At 41.0% G+C, this 19381-nt stretch overlaps 1 protein-coding gene across 2 annotated transcripts in view; it reads left to right on the top strand.

The window, feature by feature from the left end:
• The window catches only part of gbf1 (golgi brefeldin A resistant guanine nucleotide exchange factor 1), a 79596-nt gene that overhangs the window by 46078 nt on the left and 14137 nt on the right, over positions 1-19381 (top strand). For both annotated transcript variants that reach the window (XM_046402615.1, XM_046402614.1), the window contains exons 9-32: positions 1096-1243; positions 1468-1685; positions 1810-1969; positions 2201-2412; positions 2827-2925; positions 3057-3251; positions 4637-4832; positions 5402-5539; positions 5629-5717; positions 5823-6025; positions 6178-6301; positions 7503-7628; positions 9729-9811; positions 10103-10339; positions 10458-10551; positions 11248-11424; positions 11588-11652; positions 11763-11886; positions 12558-12629; positions 12801-12895; positions 12997-13150; positions 15485-15710; positions 16129-16286; positions 17238-17487. In XM_046402615.1, the coding sequence (XP_046258571.1) occupies positions 1096-1243; positions 1468-1685; positions 1810-1969; positions 2201-2412; positions 2827-2925; positions 3057-3251; positions 4637-4832; positions 5402-5539; positions 5629-5717; positions 5823-6025; positions 6178-6301; positions 7503-7628; positions 9729-9811; positions 10103-10339; positions 10458-10551; positions 11248-11424; positions 11588-11652; positions 11763-11886; positions 12558-12629; positions 12801-12895; positions 12997-13150; positions 15485-15710; positions 16129-16286; positions 17238-17487 (3643 nt within the window). The remainder of the gene's footprint in view (positions 1-1095; positions 1244-1467; positions 1686-1809; positions 1970-2200; positions 2413-2826; positions 2926-3056; positions 3252-4636; positions 4833-5401; positions 5540-5628; positions 5718-5822; positions 6026-6177; positions 6302-7502; positions 7629-9728; positions 9812-10102; positions 10340-10457; positions 10552-11247; positions 11425-11587; positions 11653-11762; positions 11887-12557; positions 12630-12800; positions 12896-12996; positions 13151-15484; positions 15711-16128; positions 16287-17237; positions 17488-19381) is intronic.

Below are 19381 nucleotides of genomic sequence, written 5' to 3'. Positions count from 1 at the left end.
AGGCTTACAATATCTTGTGGAAAAACAAACGGGTGCAGGTAAGGAAGATGACTTCAAGTATTTAGGCTGGAGATCCTTCCCCTGTCCTTTTCAAGACCTCCCACTACCCTCCCACTTCTATAGTCTGTAAACATGCCCGAATGTGTTCTATTTAAGAAGTGATCATCTGTTATTAAAGAACACAGCAAGTGAGAGATAATTCATGTTAAACACAGTTCACCATGGCATGTCTGTGCTTGGGAATGCTTACATTGCATTGTGTTATTTTTGAATTTAATTGAATCATATTTTGGGTTTACACATTCATGCATATATTTCAGCTGCTGTATATCATTTCACCCATATGCTTTGTCAGCTGTTAGCAGGATAGAGCATGTCTCAGTAGTTTTTTTTTTTCTTTAAGAAAGGTGAGATGAGGTCACAAAACGGATTTAGAAGAGTGTCTGAACTCCTAAATCATTTGATTAAATAAACACAACCTCAAACTGTAGCTTTACACATCAAAGAGACATTGACTCTTCTTAGTATCCAGTACTTGTGTGCATGAATGTACTGTGCTGTTATTGTCTGTGCCTTGTCTTATGAAACAGTATTTGCGCCACATTCTTTTATGCCATGATCAAATAGGGTGTTCTTATTTGACACCTCACTTCACAGGAGATATAGCACCCATTTCTCAGAGAACCAGGGTTACCTTCTTTTTAGGTTTTTGGTATAGCTATCCATAGTGTCTCAGTTTTGTCAGGATTTCTTCAGAGGTGCTGTGAGCGAGGGAAATATGAAGCTGACTCAGTCTTTCGGGGACATTTAAATTCACACAGTTCATTCTGGAGACACTAAAGGCTTTAAACAGCTTATTTTCACATATGCGGTAAAGTTCCACAACACCTGGAAACACAGCTTGATGTGTAAAACCTTCTCTCTCATTAATTTTGATTGGGCCCCTTGAGTCTACAGTCTGTTGCTGGCAATGAAACAAAAATATAATGTTAAAAGAAATCAAGCATCCTATCTGATTATAGCCTTAATTAGCAATGATGATGCTTCGTACCAGCAGTACAATGTGTTCCATGTGATCCGCTCTGTTTCATCCAGTTGAAGATGCGTGCTGGTGGGATGAGTGAGTCATCCAAATGGAAGAAGCAGAAACGCTCTCCAAGGCCGCCCCGCCACATAGTCCGCAGTCCCTCGGGTCAGATGGATCCAAGCCAATCCAACACCCTCAGCAACAACAACCTTTCAGGTAATAGCAATAATAATACACTCATAATCATGAACACAGTCCTCAGCTATAATCACATCAAATCGTGCAGTCATAAAAATCCCGCTGGGATTTTCTCATTAACTATATAATATTAGACAGCTGTTAATGAAAAATATGCCTGTACCCTCTTTTCTGCCCAACGAATGCATAAACAGTCTGTGTTGGACCTTGGCCATTGTGTGACTGTATCTTTCTCCTGTTAGGTGGTGTCCCATTCATTGAGCAAGGCTTGTCCAACTCTTTACCATCTTCAGACAGCGCTGGTTCATCCATTTGTAGCCCTACAACCACAGACAGTGGCTTGGACACCTGTTCCAAAGCCACCTCCAGAGAAGACTTGTCTGACTTGGAACAATGCAACTCATCTGCAGCTGCTGCTACCACTCTGTCTGGGACTGAATCTGGCTCTCTGGATGCACAGGTATGGCTATTCTGCCAACCAGTAATCTCCTGGTAGCTCATAATGAGTTGTATCTCTTTTATGAAAAACCTTTTCTTTTTTCCTCTATCTATGACTTCTGACTTTTTTTTCCATGTGTGTCTAGTCTGAAATTGGACCAGCTCAATCAGCCTCAGTGGAGTCTATCCCAGAGGTTCTGGAGGACAAAGAATCCATGACAGAGCAGTCAGACAACACCTCTGTCCATGACATGGACTATGTCAACCCCCGAGGAGTCCGTTTCACCCAGTCCACACAAAGAGATGGTAAAGATCTGTTCTGCTGTTACTTCAGTGGAAAGGTTTTGGTCACTCTTGACAGTTTACAAGTTAACAGTTGCTTTTTCTATTCGTTTAACTCAAGAATCAGTTGAATTTGAGTTGACTGTGAGAGCTCAACATTTTACTGTAATTGTTTTCTTTACATAAGATCAAAATCTTGTCTACACAGTTCTGTGTTCTTTCTTCACCTCTGGGTTTCTCTTGTCTCTTTCGTAGGAGCATCGCTCATCCCTTATGGCCTGCCATGTCTAAGGGAGCTTTTTCGCTTCCTGATCTCGCTGACCAACCCCCATGACCGCCACAACACTGACGCCATGATGCACATGGGCTTGCAGCTTCTGACTGTAGCCCTTGAGTCGGGACACATTGCTAACTACCAGTCTTTACTAGGACTGGTCAAAGATGAGCTCTGCAGACATCTCTTTCAGGTGCAGTAGGATATATAAATGAATGCTCATATATTTTTTTCATTTTTTGTTTTTTGTTCATTTGTCTTTTCTAGAGACGGTGTAAAAACAGTTTAGAAACTGATAGAACTGTGGAACAAAACTTGCTCATACTGGCTCTGCTCTGGTACAATGTAGTGACGTGATAATATTTGGTACTGGTTGCATACCAGGATGACCAACAATCTGCCATCCATTAGTTTATTTCCCAAGAAACATGTGAAATCTGAAAGAGTTTCATTTAATCATTTTAATGTCAAGAGTTTTAACCTTTAACCTTTAAATAATTGAAAAAACTTTAATTCCAGGTTAAAGTGTCAACGAATGAATGAAGTAGAATGTGACAAAGCTTAACTATGTGCATATTTTGATGTATCTTTTCTGTCTGTGTCGTAGCTGCTGAGTGTGGATCGTATGAACTTATACGCTTCATCCATACGAGTTTGCTTCTTGCTTTTTGAAAGCATGAGGGTACATCTGAAGTTTCAGCTTGAGGTAACTGTATGACCAGTTTGTTAATTATGTGTTCATTATATAGCCTTTATGCTCTGTCAGCTGACTGTCTTTCTAAAGTGCCACTCACATGGTAAAAACTAATGGTGAGAACCTGTGTGCTGAACTGTCAGATGTACCTGAAGAAACTGATGGACATTATCACGTCAGAGAACATTAAGATGCCCTATGAGATGAAGGAGATGGCTCTGGAGGCACTGGTCCAGCTGTGGAGGATCCCTAGCTTTGTCACTGAGCTCTACATCAACTATGACTGTGACTTCTACTGCTCGAATCTGTTTGAGGACCTCACTAAGCTGCTGTCAAAGGTAACATCCCAGTTTAAACCGTTTTAAGACATTGTGAATTCTTTGTTGAGGATAATACTGGATCTCCTTGTTGGGTAGGAGAAGTGAGGTGCTTACTTTGCATACTTCCCATAAATCTTAGAGAACTCCGTTGCTTCTCCCACTTATATGCAGGTTTTGAAAAGAGTTAAAAAGCACAGAATTCAGTTCCATTAATAAAGCCTGAGAAAGTGATAAAAAATCTAGAATTTAACAAAGGCCTGAATGTTTTGTCTTTCTTACTGTTAACAGTGCCATTAGTTCTAACATTTTTTATTGAGTTTGTGGGCTGTCAGGGAATATTATACACCGATCAGCGATAACATTGTTACCACTGACAGGTGAGGTAAATAACATTGATTATCTCCTTAAAGTAACACCTGGCAGTGAGGGGGTTGTATAATCAGTTGAATTTGAGTGACTTTGACCAGGACCACATTGTGACAGATAGCTGATTGGGTCAGAGTGTTTCCAAAACTGCAGTTCTTGTGGAATGTTCCTGGTCTGCAGTGGACAAGACCTGTCAAAAGTGGGACACGGAAGGAAAACTGGTGAACCGGAGACAGGATCATGGGTGACAAAGGTTGGCCTGTGTTGTTCGATCCAAAACAGGAGCTACTGTAACTCAAAAAATCAATGCTGACTCTAACAGAAACAGTCAGAACACACAGTGCATTGCAGTTTGTTGCATATGGGGCTGCATACCTCCAGACTTGTCAGGGTTTGAGGAACACAACAACAAGCTTGAGGTGTTAACTTGCCCTGCAAATTCTCCAGATCACAATCTAGTCAAACATCTGTAGGATGTGCTGGAAAAACATGATCCATGGAGGCCCCACCTCCCAACTTTGATGGCTTGGTGCTAGATATTGTAGCATACCTTCAGAGGTCTAGTGGAGTCCATGCATTGACAGGTCAGGGCTGTTTTGGTGGTTTTGAGTGAGTCTTATCCTCAAAGGTTGGGTGAGTGGTAATAATGTCATAGCTGACGGTGTACATCTTCAAATTACGAGTTAGACTCATGTGAGAGTGGAGTGTGCATGCAGGAGGCTGTTCAAGCAGATCCGTCAGGCCTGTAGCAAACACATATTAAAGATGAATGCTCCACTTCAGTGTTTTCTGGTCTGTCATTCTTCAACAGGCATGACAGTGAAAAAGATACTAAATTGCTTTATGTGTGGTATTGAACACTGAAGAAACCTTGTTTTTAAAAAATATGATTTCATTGTTTACTTTCATTCACTTGCTAAGTAAATACAAATGTTAAATGAAAGAATCAGTTGAATAGTGATGACTACCAGACAAAATATTGTCTAATGATACAATTTTTATCAAATGATGACACATTTTTTGGTCTGTGGCTACAGAATGCATTCCCGGTGTCAGGACAGCTCTACACCACCCACCTCCTGTCACTGGAGGCTCTGCTCACAGTGATTGACAGCACTGAAGCTCACTGCCAGGCCAAGGTGGTCAACAGCACTGCTCAACAAGACCAGTCAGAAACTGCACTGCTGGCAGAGGGAGAAGGTTCAACCAACAACGGAACAGACACTTCAGCTGGTACACACATCTGACTGTGACTTTCTGAACAAATTTGTGTTTTAACTCTGTTGTATTTGCTGGTACTCTTCTCCTTCTTATAATATTACTAATTAATAGCTTTTTTTAGACAATAATTCATAGTAATCACTTCTGATGCAACATAGATTTTTTAAAATACATGAAAATGCCTTACACTTTGTGCGTTATAAGACATCCATCAATATGTACTTTACTCTAACACATACAGCGATAACTTATGATACTGCATACAGTAGATTATTATAATAATATTGTAGCATGCATTCAGTTGATTGATGAGGTGTGTAGAGGTGGGTATAAATAGTCATGTATTATAAGCCCTGTCACTCAACCTTTTTTTCACTAGTCAAGAGCATCCATAAGACACTTGAACTTATGATTCGTTATAAGTCACATCTATAATGTTTGACTGTTGATATAGTGCATCTGAAAGCATTATATCTGTTTATGAAAGTATAGTCATTATAATATACTGCAAATGCCCCAGTAAAATATCATTGTGGTCTTCATAGAAAGTATGACCAAACAGACTTTCCTTTACTCTTCAGATCTGAATAGACTTGTTAGTACCAATGGTCTGAATCTCGCGCAAGCTGAGGATATACCAGTGTGTCCACCAACCAGTGGGCATCAGATGGCAGAGAAGATGAGACTAGGTAGACAGGACCAAGGAGATAGTGACATTGGTGAGACATTAATCTCTTTAAAGTCTTCTTAAACAGTGAGATGGAAATCCACAGTTGAAGCTAATATAAATAATCATCTTTTCACCCAGCTGAGAAGAGACTCCAGAAAAAACCACAACGTTTCTCATCATATTTACCTGATTCCCAAGAATTGATGGAAATTAGAACAAAGAAAAAGGTGAGACGTATTAATTAATCTAGATTTGTTGTACTTTTGCACATCCACAAACAAGTATAAAGGCTACTACTCCAAGTTCAAACTGTCTGTCTGTCATGTGTCCAGTTGCTGATAACAGGCACAGAGCAGTTTAATCAGAAGCCCAAGAAGGGAATCCAGTTCCTGCAGGAGAAAGGCCTCCTCAGTAACCCCATGGACAACAACCAGGTAGCCCAGTGGCTCAGAGAAAACCCCAGACTGGACAAAAAAATGATTGGCGAGTACATCAGTGATCGCAAGAACATGGAGCTCCTGGACAGCTTTGTAAAGTAGGGTGAAATTTGTTTATCATTTAAATGTTATTTTAGACTCTGCTCTTAATGGGTGTTGTGATTCCCATATATCATTGGTGTGTTTTCTATTGGTAGGAAGTGTTCTGAGGGATCTGAGTTTGTTCTAATAATGTGAATCACTTTTGCAGTACATTCACCTTCCAGGGGCTTCGTATTGATGAGGCCCTGCGGCTCTACCTGGAGGCCTTTAGACTGCCTGGAGAGGCTCCTGTCATCCAGAGACTCCTGGAAACCTTCACAGATAACTGGCATGTAAGGCACACTTCCTTGACCTATGAGAAATGTCTGAAAAATTCTTCATTATCATGTGTCAACAGCATTTTGACCTTCAGATTACCAGAGAACAACATTTCAGAGCTTATATTTTGGATTGGATAACTTCAAACTAAACTTCTATAAAAGAGGAGTAAGCACTAGCAAGTTCACTTTCTGCCTATTAAAAGTTTATTTTTATATATATAGTTTATGCTTTGGTCGTGGATGGAAATGTTAGTATTTATATTGATGATGTTGCTATTTTAAAGATTGTGGTCTGGACATCCTGCATATGATAAGTGCCCTGAGATAACTTCTTCGCTTGATGACCAATTCCAAAATTTTGTGGTTAATCACTTTAGCCGTTTTCTTACAGTGGATACATACTTTGAATCAACTCATCAGTGCCTTAAATGGATTAAGATAACATTAGACAAAATTGGGTATTGTAGCTAAAATGGAGCGTTTAACACAACCTTGGTAAGAAAGTTTTTGCATTCAGGGTTTTATTGCCTAGATGATGTCTGTTAAAATCAAAAATGGTCCGTGTTTTACTTGTTAGACAACATCCATCGTTTGTTGGGGACCCACATTCGAGTTAGCCAAAAATTGCCACTGTTCTTAATCTCATGGTCATTCCGTGCTTGGGCTTGGGGTTGGATTTCATAGCCAAGAACTGAGACTTGAAAAGAGAAGACTTCTTTATTCCACCTTTGAAAACTTGTGATTAACTCGGTCTTACCCGCTGTAGTATATACATTGTATCTTAATGATGGTTAAATAATTTCTTAATGCCTTCTTTATACAAACACACACCTTTTTTCCATCCAAGAAAAACATGATTGCTTGATTTCCTGATGAACCCTTCTGATTGTAGCAGTAGGATGAAGTAACACAGACACATATAGTGAGCCATGTGACCTGGAAACTATTCCTACTAATGTCCTTTTTTTAGGCTGACCACATACGCAAAGAGTTGATGAGTAATTATAGTCAGTGACACTGTCAATGAGTTTTCCACTGTAAGGGGTCACTGTAATATCAGCAGGATGTACAAGGTGTGACTCAGTCTAGAAAAAAGGTTTAATATACAGCACAACAGATTTGATTTTTACTTTGAAACAAGTGGGCCAAGCTTCAGACGATGTTTGATTGTCGTGTGTTAAATTGTGTATATTGTGTTTGTGTGTGTTTGTAGAAGGTGAATGGCTCTCCTTTCATGACCAACGATGCGGGCTTTGCGTTGGCCTATGCTGTCATAATGCTGAACACTGACCAGCACAACCACAATGTCCGCAAGCAGAACATCCCCATGACTCTAGAGGTGAGTGATTTCTCTTTCTGCAGATGTCCTTTTCGCTGGACAAGCCATCCATCCATTTTCTATACCGCGTATCCGTCAGGGTTGCGGGGGGGTGGCTGGAGCCTATTCCAGCTGACTACGGGCGAGAGGCGGGGTTCACCCTGGACTGGTCGCCAATCAATCATAGGGCATGATACACAAAGACAGACAACCACACTCTAACACTTAGAGATAATGTAGAGTAGCCAATTAACCTAATGTGCATGTTTTTGGGATTGTGGGAGGAAGCCGGAGTACCCGGAGAAAACCCACGCAGGCACAGGGAGAACATGCAAACTCCACATAGAAGGGCCCAGACCGGGATTCGAACCTGTGAGGCGACAGTGCTAACCACTGCACCACCGTGCTGCCCGCTGGACAAGTCATGAGTTCCGTTGCAAACTTTGCCGACTAGGTCTTTCGGTTGTCTGGAGGAACATTGCTTCTATAAAGAGACCTCAGTCTTGAGTAGTTGTAATTTTTCCTGGCTTTTATCTACTTATTTCTATTCCTTGCACAGTGAAAAAGTATTGTGAATATTCCCATTCTGCTGAGTAATGAAAAAGTAGTATAGTATAGTGTTAAAGTTGAAAAATAATGAAACAAGAAGTAGCTCTGATGTGACATAGTCCATAAGCTACTGGTGAGAGTCAGTGTTTGCTAATGGTAAAATATCATACATGATATCACTTTTGTTTAATGTAGTTGTGTAGTCTAGCAGGACTTCTTGTCTTGTCAAAGCTACATTAGAATCTGTATGACATTGAGATGCACTTGTGTAAACATGGTAAACAGAATTGTTAGTGTGCAGATTTATTTCTACGTGCTACTGTTTGTGTCTGCTGAAGCGGCATTCCTGTGTGAATGCTAGCATTTGCACTGGTACAGCTTGGCGGCTCAGAAAGCCCACGGCCAGCAGCTGTAGCCAGTGGTGGTCTGTCTGTGAGGTGAAATCATCCTAAACAGGCGGCGCACACATCTATGTGTGTGTGTGTGTGTGTGTGTGTGTTTTCTCTGTCTTTGATTGACAGCACATGAAGACTAAACAGAGTCTGTGGGGCAGCTTGTGAACAGTCAGTGGGTGGGCCACTCTCACTGACAAACAATAGCAAGCACTTGCTCTCTCTCCCTTATGGCCCCTCTCCCTTCTATGCACACGGACTTTGTAGAATTGATCTTTCTTGAGTCGAGCCATACCTCGTCATACAGCTGTTGTTGTATGGTGTTTAAATGATCCCTATGCATTCCCAAAAGGTCAGCTGCGGTTTGGTGAAGAAGTCTTGTTGACCTCCGGGCTCAGACAACAGGCAGAGGCTTCCACACAATAGTTTGGAGAGGGCAAATAAAACTGGCGCCTAGCACTTCAGTTACTTAGCGGCTTGCAATGTGTAGTATTCAGCAGCAGCAGCAGCATGTGTTGGCACTGGGTTATTTTTGTAATGGGGTCTGAAAATGCCATGACATGACATGTTGTTAGTGAGGTACAGGTGAGGTCAGTGGCATGATGTTCATTTTGTCCATGAAACACAGTGTGTGGCTCAGGCTGTGCTAGCTGTTGTTACCAGCTGCAGCTGCACCAGTTGCTCTCTGATAGTCAGTGACCATATGACAAGAGTGTGTCCATGATAAATAGAGGCCTGATCCTCTGTAGCCCTCTGGCACCCTCTGCCACTGTTTATTTTTCTATGTGTCCCTGCAGACTTCCCTGTCCCCCCTTCTTACCTGCCGCAGTATAAAACTGAGCCTTGAGGATGTCTGTCATCGCAGAGTGCTCATGTTTATTTACAGGAGGCTCTTGGCTCTAAGCCCTGTTTTGCTAACGCTTCAACTAAAGCCTATTAAGTAGCACATAACGAGTGTGTTTCCACACAAGCACTTTTAATTGTTGGTCGGATGCACAGTTAATGATGCGCTGAATGCCAGAGGCTTGGGTGTCTGAGCTGAGCTCGCTGTGTTGAGATCCACTGACGGACATGTTGATGGTGGAGAAATTACTTGTGAGGTGTTTAAATTAGGTTTCTGCGAGGAAATGAAGATTGATTATTCCAAAACTAAATGCACTCTTTCTTTTTCCTAAAACAGCAATTCAAGAAAAATCTGAAGGGAGTTAATGGAAACAAAGACTTCGACCAGGACATGTTGGAAGACATCTACACCGCTATCAAGTAAGCTGCGATCACACTGCAGCACTCATCTGAGTTTTATTAATCATCAGAAACAGTCCTGTCTGTCTTTTTTTTCTCAGTAGCTAATCAATTAGTCTACCAAATGTGAGATGTTTTGTCCAACCAGTGGTTTAAAATCTAAAGATATTCAATCTATAATGAGTGCTGCGCAGTTTTGCTAAATGCATTTTTTGCAAATCAATTAAAACACTAATCCTTTCAGCTCTATTGTCAAGCTAGCAACTGGTGTTTTGCCAGATTCATCACCTTGTTTCTTTTTTTCCTCTGTAGGAGTGAGGAGATTGTGATGCCAGATGAGCAGACAGGGCTGGTGAAAGAGAACTACGTATGGAGTGTCTTGCTACACCGTGGTGCCACACCTGAGGGTGTTTTCCTCCACCTGCCACCTGGAAGCTACGACCATGACTTGTTCACCATGACGTGGGGCCCGACCATCGCTGCTCTCTCTTATGTGTTTGACAAGAGCTTGGATGACAACATCATCCAGAAGGCCATCACTGGCTTCAGGTAGAGATACCACCACACTGGACTTGCTTGTAGTTGTATTTGTTTGTATGCATTTAGTTATATTAAGTGTTTTGTTAGGTTTTAGGGTGTATACTCATATGCTTATCTGTCTTGGCAGGAAATGTGCAATGATAGCTGCTCACTATGGCTTCAGTGATGTTTTCGACAATTTGATCATCTCTCTGTGCAAGTTCACCACTCTGAGCAGTGAGGTGAGGCCCTTTCACAAAACATTCACAGCATCCTGTCAAAGAGGTCAACTTTGTCCTACCGGTAGAGAGCGTGAATTACAAGCTTTAGTTTGCAGTTAAGGCTGACATTTTTACAACTGAACATATTGCAGCAAAACTGTTGAAACATTTGTTTAAATAAAATAAAACACATGTGCATCATCTCCCTGCCTCCTTTCCTAAATCCAATCCCACTGTAAGTGAAGCTCAGACAGTTATCACACGACAGTATACTGTGCAAACACACAACACAGCAACAAAAGGCACACATAGACCCACACCAGCATCCATATCAACAACAAAAAAGCAGTACACAGACCAGACACTGCTTATACCACAGGCTTTGTTGGCTGTGAATTGTCTATGAGGATGTCAGGTATCGTACTGTAGGTGGATATTCAGATTGTCAGTGCTGCACAGAACAAGATAAAATAGTACACAGTCAGGATAAAAAATGAAAATATATATAAAAACATGGAAAATATAGATAAAGATAGCTGATAAAGTGAGAAACTAAACCAGCAACAGATTTACTACTAGAAAGCATAAGGAAGTGATTTAAATGAAGATACTGAGTTTTAAAGTAATAATATGGACAAAATTCTGTTTGGTAATTAAACAGCCAAAATATATTAGTAAAGACTGAATACAGAGTGTCTGTTGACTCTTTCCCTGCAGTCTGTGGAAAACCTTCCTACAGTGTTTGGCAGCAACAGTAAGGCACAGACAGCAGCCAAGACAGTGTTTGACCTCGCCCATCGGCATGGCAACATCCTGAGGGAGGGCTGGAAGAACATCATGGACTCCATGCTGCAGCTGTTCAGAGCTGAGCTCTTGCCCAAAGCCATGGTCGAGGTCAGTCCTCCATTTCTAAACACTCTTTTCCATTCTGTCAGTGGTCAGATAATATCTGCTGTGTGATAAGACTCTGTGGGCTGTCTGAAACAAAGAGACTGCATTCTACATATTCTGCTGCCACCTGTTGGTCAGTGCTGAAACACTGTGCTTGGTGCCTCAGGTGGAGGATTTTGTGGAGCCAAACGGGAAGATTTCTCTTCAAAGAGAGGAAACACCTTCAAATCGGTAATCACAAATTTCCTAGGGCAGCTCTTTATTTGGAGAAGGATAAATGCACTTCATTACAATTCTGACCAAGAGTGAAACTGAAAATGTGGCCCTCTGTTGCATGTCAGTGGTGAGTCAGCAGTACTGAGTTTTGTCAACTGGTTGACGCTAAGTGGAGCTGAGCAGTCAGGACTCAGAGGACCATCCACAGAAAACCAGGAGGCCAAGCAGGCTGCTATCCTCTGCATAAAGGTGAAGTCATCATTTATCATGTCCAGTCAAACATTTCTCTGTTATACCACATAATTCATACGTAATACCTTCAGCTGATGATAAGAAATCCTTCATTCATTGAATCTCTGTGCTAGTTTCATAATAACTTTAATAAATTCACAGACTGAAATCAGACCTTAAATGTTGATTTGATTCGCTTACATGCAACTGAACACACACTTGTACACAGAGCTGCCTCGAAGCCTGTAAGTCACAGCTCTGCCCGAAGTCACTTATAACTGTTATGAATCTGAACATTCACAACTAGATTCATTTGAAAGAAAATGCGGCAATAGTTTTAAATTGCATGTGCGCATAGCATCACAACTAACCGAATATGAAACCACATCTCTGCGTAACTTTAATAAGTTGGTATCGGAAAATAGCTGAGGACCAAAGGTCTTAGGTTCAAGTCGTCACATACTCTTCAGGATTTACTCTTCCTCTCTCAAACCGTGCACTTTGCCTGGACCTCATTTGTTACATTTAGTTTCGGTTTTTACATCAATCCCAAAGTGCAGAAGCTGCTGTCGTTGACCTTTTAAAATATGTGGTAGTACTTTATATACTGCATGTTAAAGTTCTAGGACCCTCACCAGTTTAGATAGGTTTCACTGTATAAAATAAGATTTCTTTTTTTCTCCTTTTAGCTATGTGACCCAGAAAAGCTGATCACAGAGAGCAAATTCCTGCAGCTGGAGTCTCTACAGGAGCTAATGAAGGTTCTTATTGCTTTCTCATCAACATGTGCAATATACAGCTCATATTTGTCATGTAATAATTTTAACTGCTGTTTCTGCTAGTTTGGTTAAATATATCTAATAAATGGCATTTATATCAAAACAATAAAAACAATAAAAAAACAAAATAGCTTCTCCTTCTCCTTCCTCTAGGCTCTGATATCAGTCACCCCAGATGAAGAGACCTATGATGAAGAGGATGCTGCCTTCTGCTTGGAGATGTTGCTGCGTATAGTTCTGGAGAACCGGTAGGAAGAGAAAACAGTCAGTCAGTAATACCTTGACAGCACACTCATTGTATTGTCTTAGTCATTTTTCATTTTCTGTGTGTGCGTGCATGTGTCTGTAGAGATCGTGTGTCGTGTGTGTGGCAGACCGTGCGTGACCACCTCTACCACCTTTGTGTCCACGCCAATGAGAGCTGCTTCCTGGTGGAAAGGGCGGTGGTGGGACTCCTTCGACTCGCAATCCGCCTGCTGAGACGAGAAGACATCAGCTCTCAGGCACGCCACACTCACACTCACACACACACACACATACTTAGGTTTTCATGCTGAATGGGGACATTACATAGACTTAAATTCATTCCCTGCAGACTTACTCAAACCAAAACCATAACTTGCCTAACCCTAACCCTAACCTTTACCCTAACCTTAACCTAAACCTCAAACTCAACCTAACCTTAAACCAAGTCTTCACCCTTACTCATTTCCCCATGGGGACTTGCATTTTGTCCCCATAAGGTAGGTGAGTCCCCACGTGTAGGTGTGCAAACAGGTTTTTGTCCCCATGGGATCATAAAAACATGTACACAGACACACACACACACACACACACAAACGTGCACTGAGACATACCTGAACACAAACCCTGCAGCGGAGTTGGAGGGATCTTACAGGCTGAGAAAATCATCTCACAATCTGTCCCTAAAAGATTTAAATCCAGACAGGTGATTGGTGTTGGTCCACAGTCATGTGAGTTATTCATGCCACTGACCAGCTTACTGACATTTTTTAATGTGAATATTCATGTAACTATAAATCCTGCCCCAGCTGTAGCTGAGGGGGCGGACTGTCTGAGTCACATATTTACACTTCTTTCTGCAAAAATGCTGCTGACTTGACGCCCCACCTTCCAGTGCAGGCACATGCACTGATTTGTGATATGTAGCTCTTCTATTGGTCAGAAGAGCTGCCCTGTCACAGCCCACTCATTGGCAGAGCTGACATTGGACTTCTATCAACAAAACAGAGCATGATGTCCAATATGCTAGTCAATAATTGAGTGTTGGAATAGAGCAGTTCTTAGTAAGCAGCCCAATGTGCACAGACAAACCCAAAAATGCATTTAGGTGTTATGAAGCCCTGTTTTGGAACATAGCACTGAACCGCTGAAATAGAGTGTGTCATTTTTCATTGAGTTTATCATACATTTCCTCACTGACAATAGGGATGAGACATGCTATCACTTTAACATGCCTGTCAGCTGTAATCATTTCTGCACAGGATTACGCTAAATGTTACAGGTGATGATGTTTTCACCCCACCTTTCTTTTATAAACGATGTTTGAACAGTAGCATAATGAAAACCATTGTACCTAAACAAATGCTTTTGGAGATGTGCTTGTTTAATGCCATCCTGACCTCATATTACAAGAGTGCCCTACGTTTAAACCCAGTGATCTCATACTCGGAAATGAGCTTTACATCTCAGCACCCAGCTAATGAGCTGGCTAATGCTACAGCATGGCCCAAGGGGACGCCATTAATGTTTACATCTTGTCCTGTCATGAGGAGCCTCACGTCCGTGCATGTAGAGTGAAATGTGTCCCAGGTGAAACTGCTCACAATAAGATCTGGGGATTATCTTGAGTAACTGGGTCATGATTACCAAATGTATTTTTTTGGCACTTTAAACACTTCACAAGGGAAGTGCCACCTAGTTCAATTATTTTCCAGAAAATGCAGTCATGCCGTCTGCAGTTGATATCTCCAAAACTCTGCAGCTCACACCAGAACAATCTAGATGCATAAATAGCACTACACATATGATATGAATGATTTTGGGATAAAGTGTCTCCTTAACCCAACATAAAATCAAGTTCACTCTTTTTTTTCTTTTTAGAATAGTCCTTATTAAACTTTATGACTCAATATTAAATTGAAAATCTTCCAGTTGGTCATGTGCCGGCTGAAATCATGCTAGCCTTTGCTCGCAAATGATGTGACCAGTGGACAGAAAGGAATATTCAAGGGACATGTAAGGCAGTTTTTCCTCGCCACTGTCGCCAAGTGCTTGCTCAGTGGGGAATGTTGGGCTCTCTGTATTACAATTTAATTAAAGAGTTTTGTCTAGACCTGCTCTAACTGGAAAGTGTCATGAGATAAGTTCAGAATCAGAATCAGAATCAACTTTATTTGCCAAGTACGTGTGACCATACAAGCAATTTGATTTTTCTCTCTCCTGTGCACCATACAAAATACAAAATAGCAAATAATAGTAATAAAAAATGAAGAATAAAGTATTTACAAGAAGAACAAAAAAAACAAGATAAATATATATATATACATGTAGTGCAAACAGTGTGATGGTTCATACAATGGCAACTTTTGTTGTGAATTGGCGCTATATAAATAAACTGAATTGAATTGAATTGAATTGAAACTGAACATGTTTTTACAGCCTCATGGCATATATCCTCCTGATATAACTGATAGCTTTGTTGGTATTTTTGCCCTTTCATTATCTTGTTAAAATGTACCTAAGTGAAGAATGTACTTAATAGATCCATTAAAGCTTATCCAGTCCCAATCTCTTTTCTCCCTATGCATCCACAGGTTCTCCTCTCCCTGCGTCTCCTGCTGATGATGAAACCTCCTGTGTTGTCCAGGGTCAGCAGAGAGGTGGCTTATGGCCTTCATGAGCTGCTGAAGACTAATGCAGCCAATATCCACTGCACAGACGACTGGTACACACTCTTCTCCCTGCTGGAGTGCATCGGAGCTGGAATCAAACCTCCTGCTTCTTTCCAGATTGCCTCCAGCACAACTGAAAATGACACAGGTGGCCACAGCTAGTCCATTGTACATGGTTTGACACAAGTGTTTAAAAGTCATACATTTGTCTTTTTAAATTTCTAAACTTCAATGAGATAGTTTATATGATGTCTTAAACTCTGGAATGTTATTCAGGATGAGGTCTGTGGATAATCCACTGGAGCTGGGACAGTCTCACTTCTTGGAATTTAGGAAGTTTAGTAACTTGGGGGAAGTCTGTGTGTCAGAATTTATATGCCACATATTTATATAAAATGCAAAGTGGCATTGTCATAAGTTTTCTCGAAGCAAATTTCATCCATTTTCTATTATTCAGAGTCAACAGTGATGCATACTGAGCCGTAGTTACGCAGCAGTCAAGCATGTAAACAGTAGCAACAGAACGAAAAACAATGAGAATTTATGTGTGTGCTTTGTGTGTCCAGGAGCCCAGTCAGATAGTGAGCTGCCACCTCATCATCTCAGTGAAGTGAGCATAGACCGTGGCTATACTTCTGACTCAGAGGTCTACACTGAGCACAGCAAGAACAGGATCCCTCGCTCCACAACAGACGTCGATGTGGCCAGCAGTGGATGGCTCATGGTCAGCGCTCACACACACACACATGTACCGATCAGCCATAACATTATCACCACCGACGGGTGAAGTGAATAACTTTGATCATCTCGCCAAAATGGCACCTAGCAGTGGGAGGGATATATTAGGCAGAAAGGGAACATTTTGTCCTTGAAGTTGATGTGTTGGAAGCAGAATAAATGGGATTTGAGTGACTTTGACGAGGGCCACATTGTGATGGATAGATGACTGGGTCAGAACATCTCCAAAACTGCAGCTCTTGTGGGATGTTCCCGGTCTGCAGTGTTCATGACCTGTTAATAGGAAGGAAAACCGGTGAACCCGAGACAGGATCATAGGTGGCCAAGACTCACTAATGCAGGTGAAGAAAGGGCAATGTTCTGCTGCGAAACCTTGGGTCCTGCCCTTCATGTGGATGTTACTTTGATACGTACGACCTACCTAAACATTAATGCTGACACCTCTTCGTGGAAATGATATCCCTTGATGGCAGTGGCCTCTTTCAACAGAATAATGTTCCACACTCCAAAAATGGTTCAAGAATTATTTGAGAAACACAGAAACAAGTTAGAGGTGTTGACTTGGCCTCCAAGCTCTCCAGATCTCAGTCTAATCGAGCGTAGTGTGGGATGTGCTGGAAAAACTAGTCCCATCCATGGGGGCCCCACCTCGCAACTTACAGGACATGAAGGATCTGCTACTGAATGATACCACAGCTTACCTTCAGACGTCAAGTGGAGTTCTTACCTCGATGGGTTGGGGCTGTTAGGCAGCAAAAGAGAAGCTTATTCAAAATTAGGCAGGTTGTCAATGTTATGGCTGATCTAATCTGAACGCACACAGGTTCAGATAGTATCTAAAATGACCTGTTTTCAAGTATATAATCCAGAAGATTGTGCTGATGCTAGGTCAGATTCTGATTCACATTCCTGTGATGTTTTTTTGGTATTTTTCCAGGTGGGAAAGGATGACCTGGAGATGAGTAAAACCCCTCTGGTCAGCTCTAAAGTTCAGCTGAATCACCCGTTGGTTAACCAGTACAGTCTGACGCTGGGGCAGGATCTGGGCCAGCATGACACCAAGTCTCTCATCAAATGTGTGGAAACGCTCTCTTTCATCGTCCGTGATGCTGCCCACGTCACTCCTGACAACTTTGAGCTGTGTGTTAGAGCTATACGAGTGTTTGTGGAGGCCAGCCTCAATGGAGGTGAGGCACTGAAATACATTATAAGTTCCCTAGATTTATTACAGAAGTACTTAAGAGACAAAGTTAAATTTAAATATATTTGCGCTCTTCTTCACTAGATCAGCAGCCTGTCCATAATTTCTCCTTTCATCTCATATTTCATATGCTACTTCTTTTAACTAATCCATTAACCCCTGTTAAAGTGTTACTTTCCATGGCAGCTATGTGTGCGTAACTGCAATTCAAAGCATCCTTTTACACTGAAGGTCTAATATTTTCTATCTGCATGCATAAACTCTTGATTTAAACAAGGTTCTTAACTGTTCTGACAAAAGAATACTGACCAAATATTGCAGAAATCAGTTTTACTCTCTCAGTCAATCTTAAAATAGTATTTTCTGTATTTGATGTGGTTTGCCCTGGTTATTCCAGGCCAGAAAGCTGTTTGAGAAAGACTTATTTTCTGAATGAAATGTTGTAGTAGCAGCATGTAGAAGCTTAACGTGTAAACTCCATGGTGGCACATAGGATGGCCAGCATTAATAGTATACAGTATAAACAGTATGAATGCGCCCTAAGGTAAGGGTTTTGACTATACCTGCTAATTTATAGGCCAGGTTTCAATGTCAAACTTCTGTGTCAGGGTCTGAAATTAACATCTGCCAAAAATCAGTACTCTAATGGTCATGAGGGTTGTTTAATATGGGAAGGTTTCTATTTTTAGATTTTCCGTGGTTGAAATACATAGGCCATATATGTCATTACATTCCTGTTCTTCCACTACAGCATTTTTTAACAATGAGATGCTAAAATCATAATGATATACCATTTGAATCTACAGGCATATTAGAAAAAAAAAATCAAGTTGTTGTAAGAAAATTACACTGATGATGTTTTACTGCAGAATTATTAAATAATAAAGTAATTTTGGCAGGTAAAATTGTTGAAATTTTAAGGAAAACTACTATTACAGTCCATGCTTTTAATTGTACTGTGAAATAAATTTTAGGCTCTTTAGGTTGGCCCTAGTGACAGAAAAACCTCCTGACACAATTAAAAAAATCATACAGCTTGGCAGGTTTTATAACAACCACGTGAAAGCCTTCATCCTGCTCTATTATTTTGTCCTCCTTCAGTGTCCTGCCCTGCACTCTTCTCCCTCTTCCTGTTCCTCTGTCCTTGCTTTGTCCAACCCTTTTTCTGTTCATCCCTCCTTCTGCTGTTTGTGATCTAAAGTAAGACCAGGGATTAAGGTTGAGAAATGGCAGTGGTGCACCGGTGCTTTGGCATAGCTAATGGTCTATTCATTTTCTTGTGCTGCTTCAGGCCATTGGATACATGCTGTCAACAGAGCTTTACACTGCCAAACAAAAGCAGTGGGTCGATCAAAGCGTTGGACTGAGGATGGCGCTAATCTGTATGAGATGCTAATAGAAAGTGCAAAACCTGCTATTATTCTTTTGAGCTTTTGTGGTCTGACTTCATATGTTTTTGTTAATGGTTGTTTCAAGATAAATGGAAAGTTCTGGAAATGGAATACAGCTTTGTGGTTGTTTTGAGGATCAAGCCATCTTGGGTCTAATATTTTTTTTTTTTTTTTTTGACATGATAATGGACCATACCACTTAACACAATGAAAATGGGGTGTGGTGATCTTATTTTGTTTGATGTTTGTCATGAACCACACAAAGACACACAACAATAATAATAATAATAATAATAATGATAGAATTTGACTAATAATTTTTGTCAGTATACGTGCAGCTGCATTCTGGATCAGCTTCAGTCTTCACAGACTTAATGGAGGAGACTGATAACAGGAAAGTGCGATAATTCTTTTGCTTGTGGTGGTGCAAAGTAACAAAGTATATTTACCCAGGTACTGTACCTAGCTACAACCTAACACTGTGTCTTC

The sequence above is a fragment of the Scatophagus argus genome, chromosome 10, assembly GCF_020382885.2.
Source record: "Scatophagus argus isolate fScaArg1 chromosome 10, fScaArg1.pri, whole genome shotgun sequence".
In the NCBI taxonomy this organism is placed as follows: domain Eukaryota; kingdom Metazoa; phylum Chordata; class Actinopteri; family Scatophagidae; genus Scatophagus; species Scatophagus argus.
The sequence above is the reverse complement of the archived record's forward strand: the minus strand, read 5'-3'. Positions and strand labels throughout refer to the sequence as shown.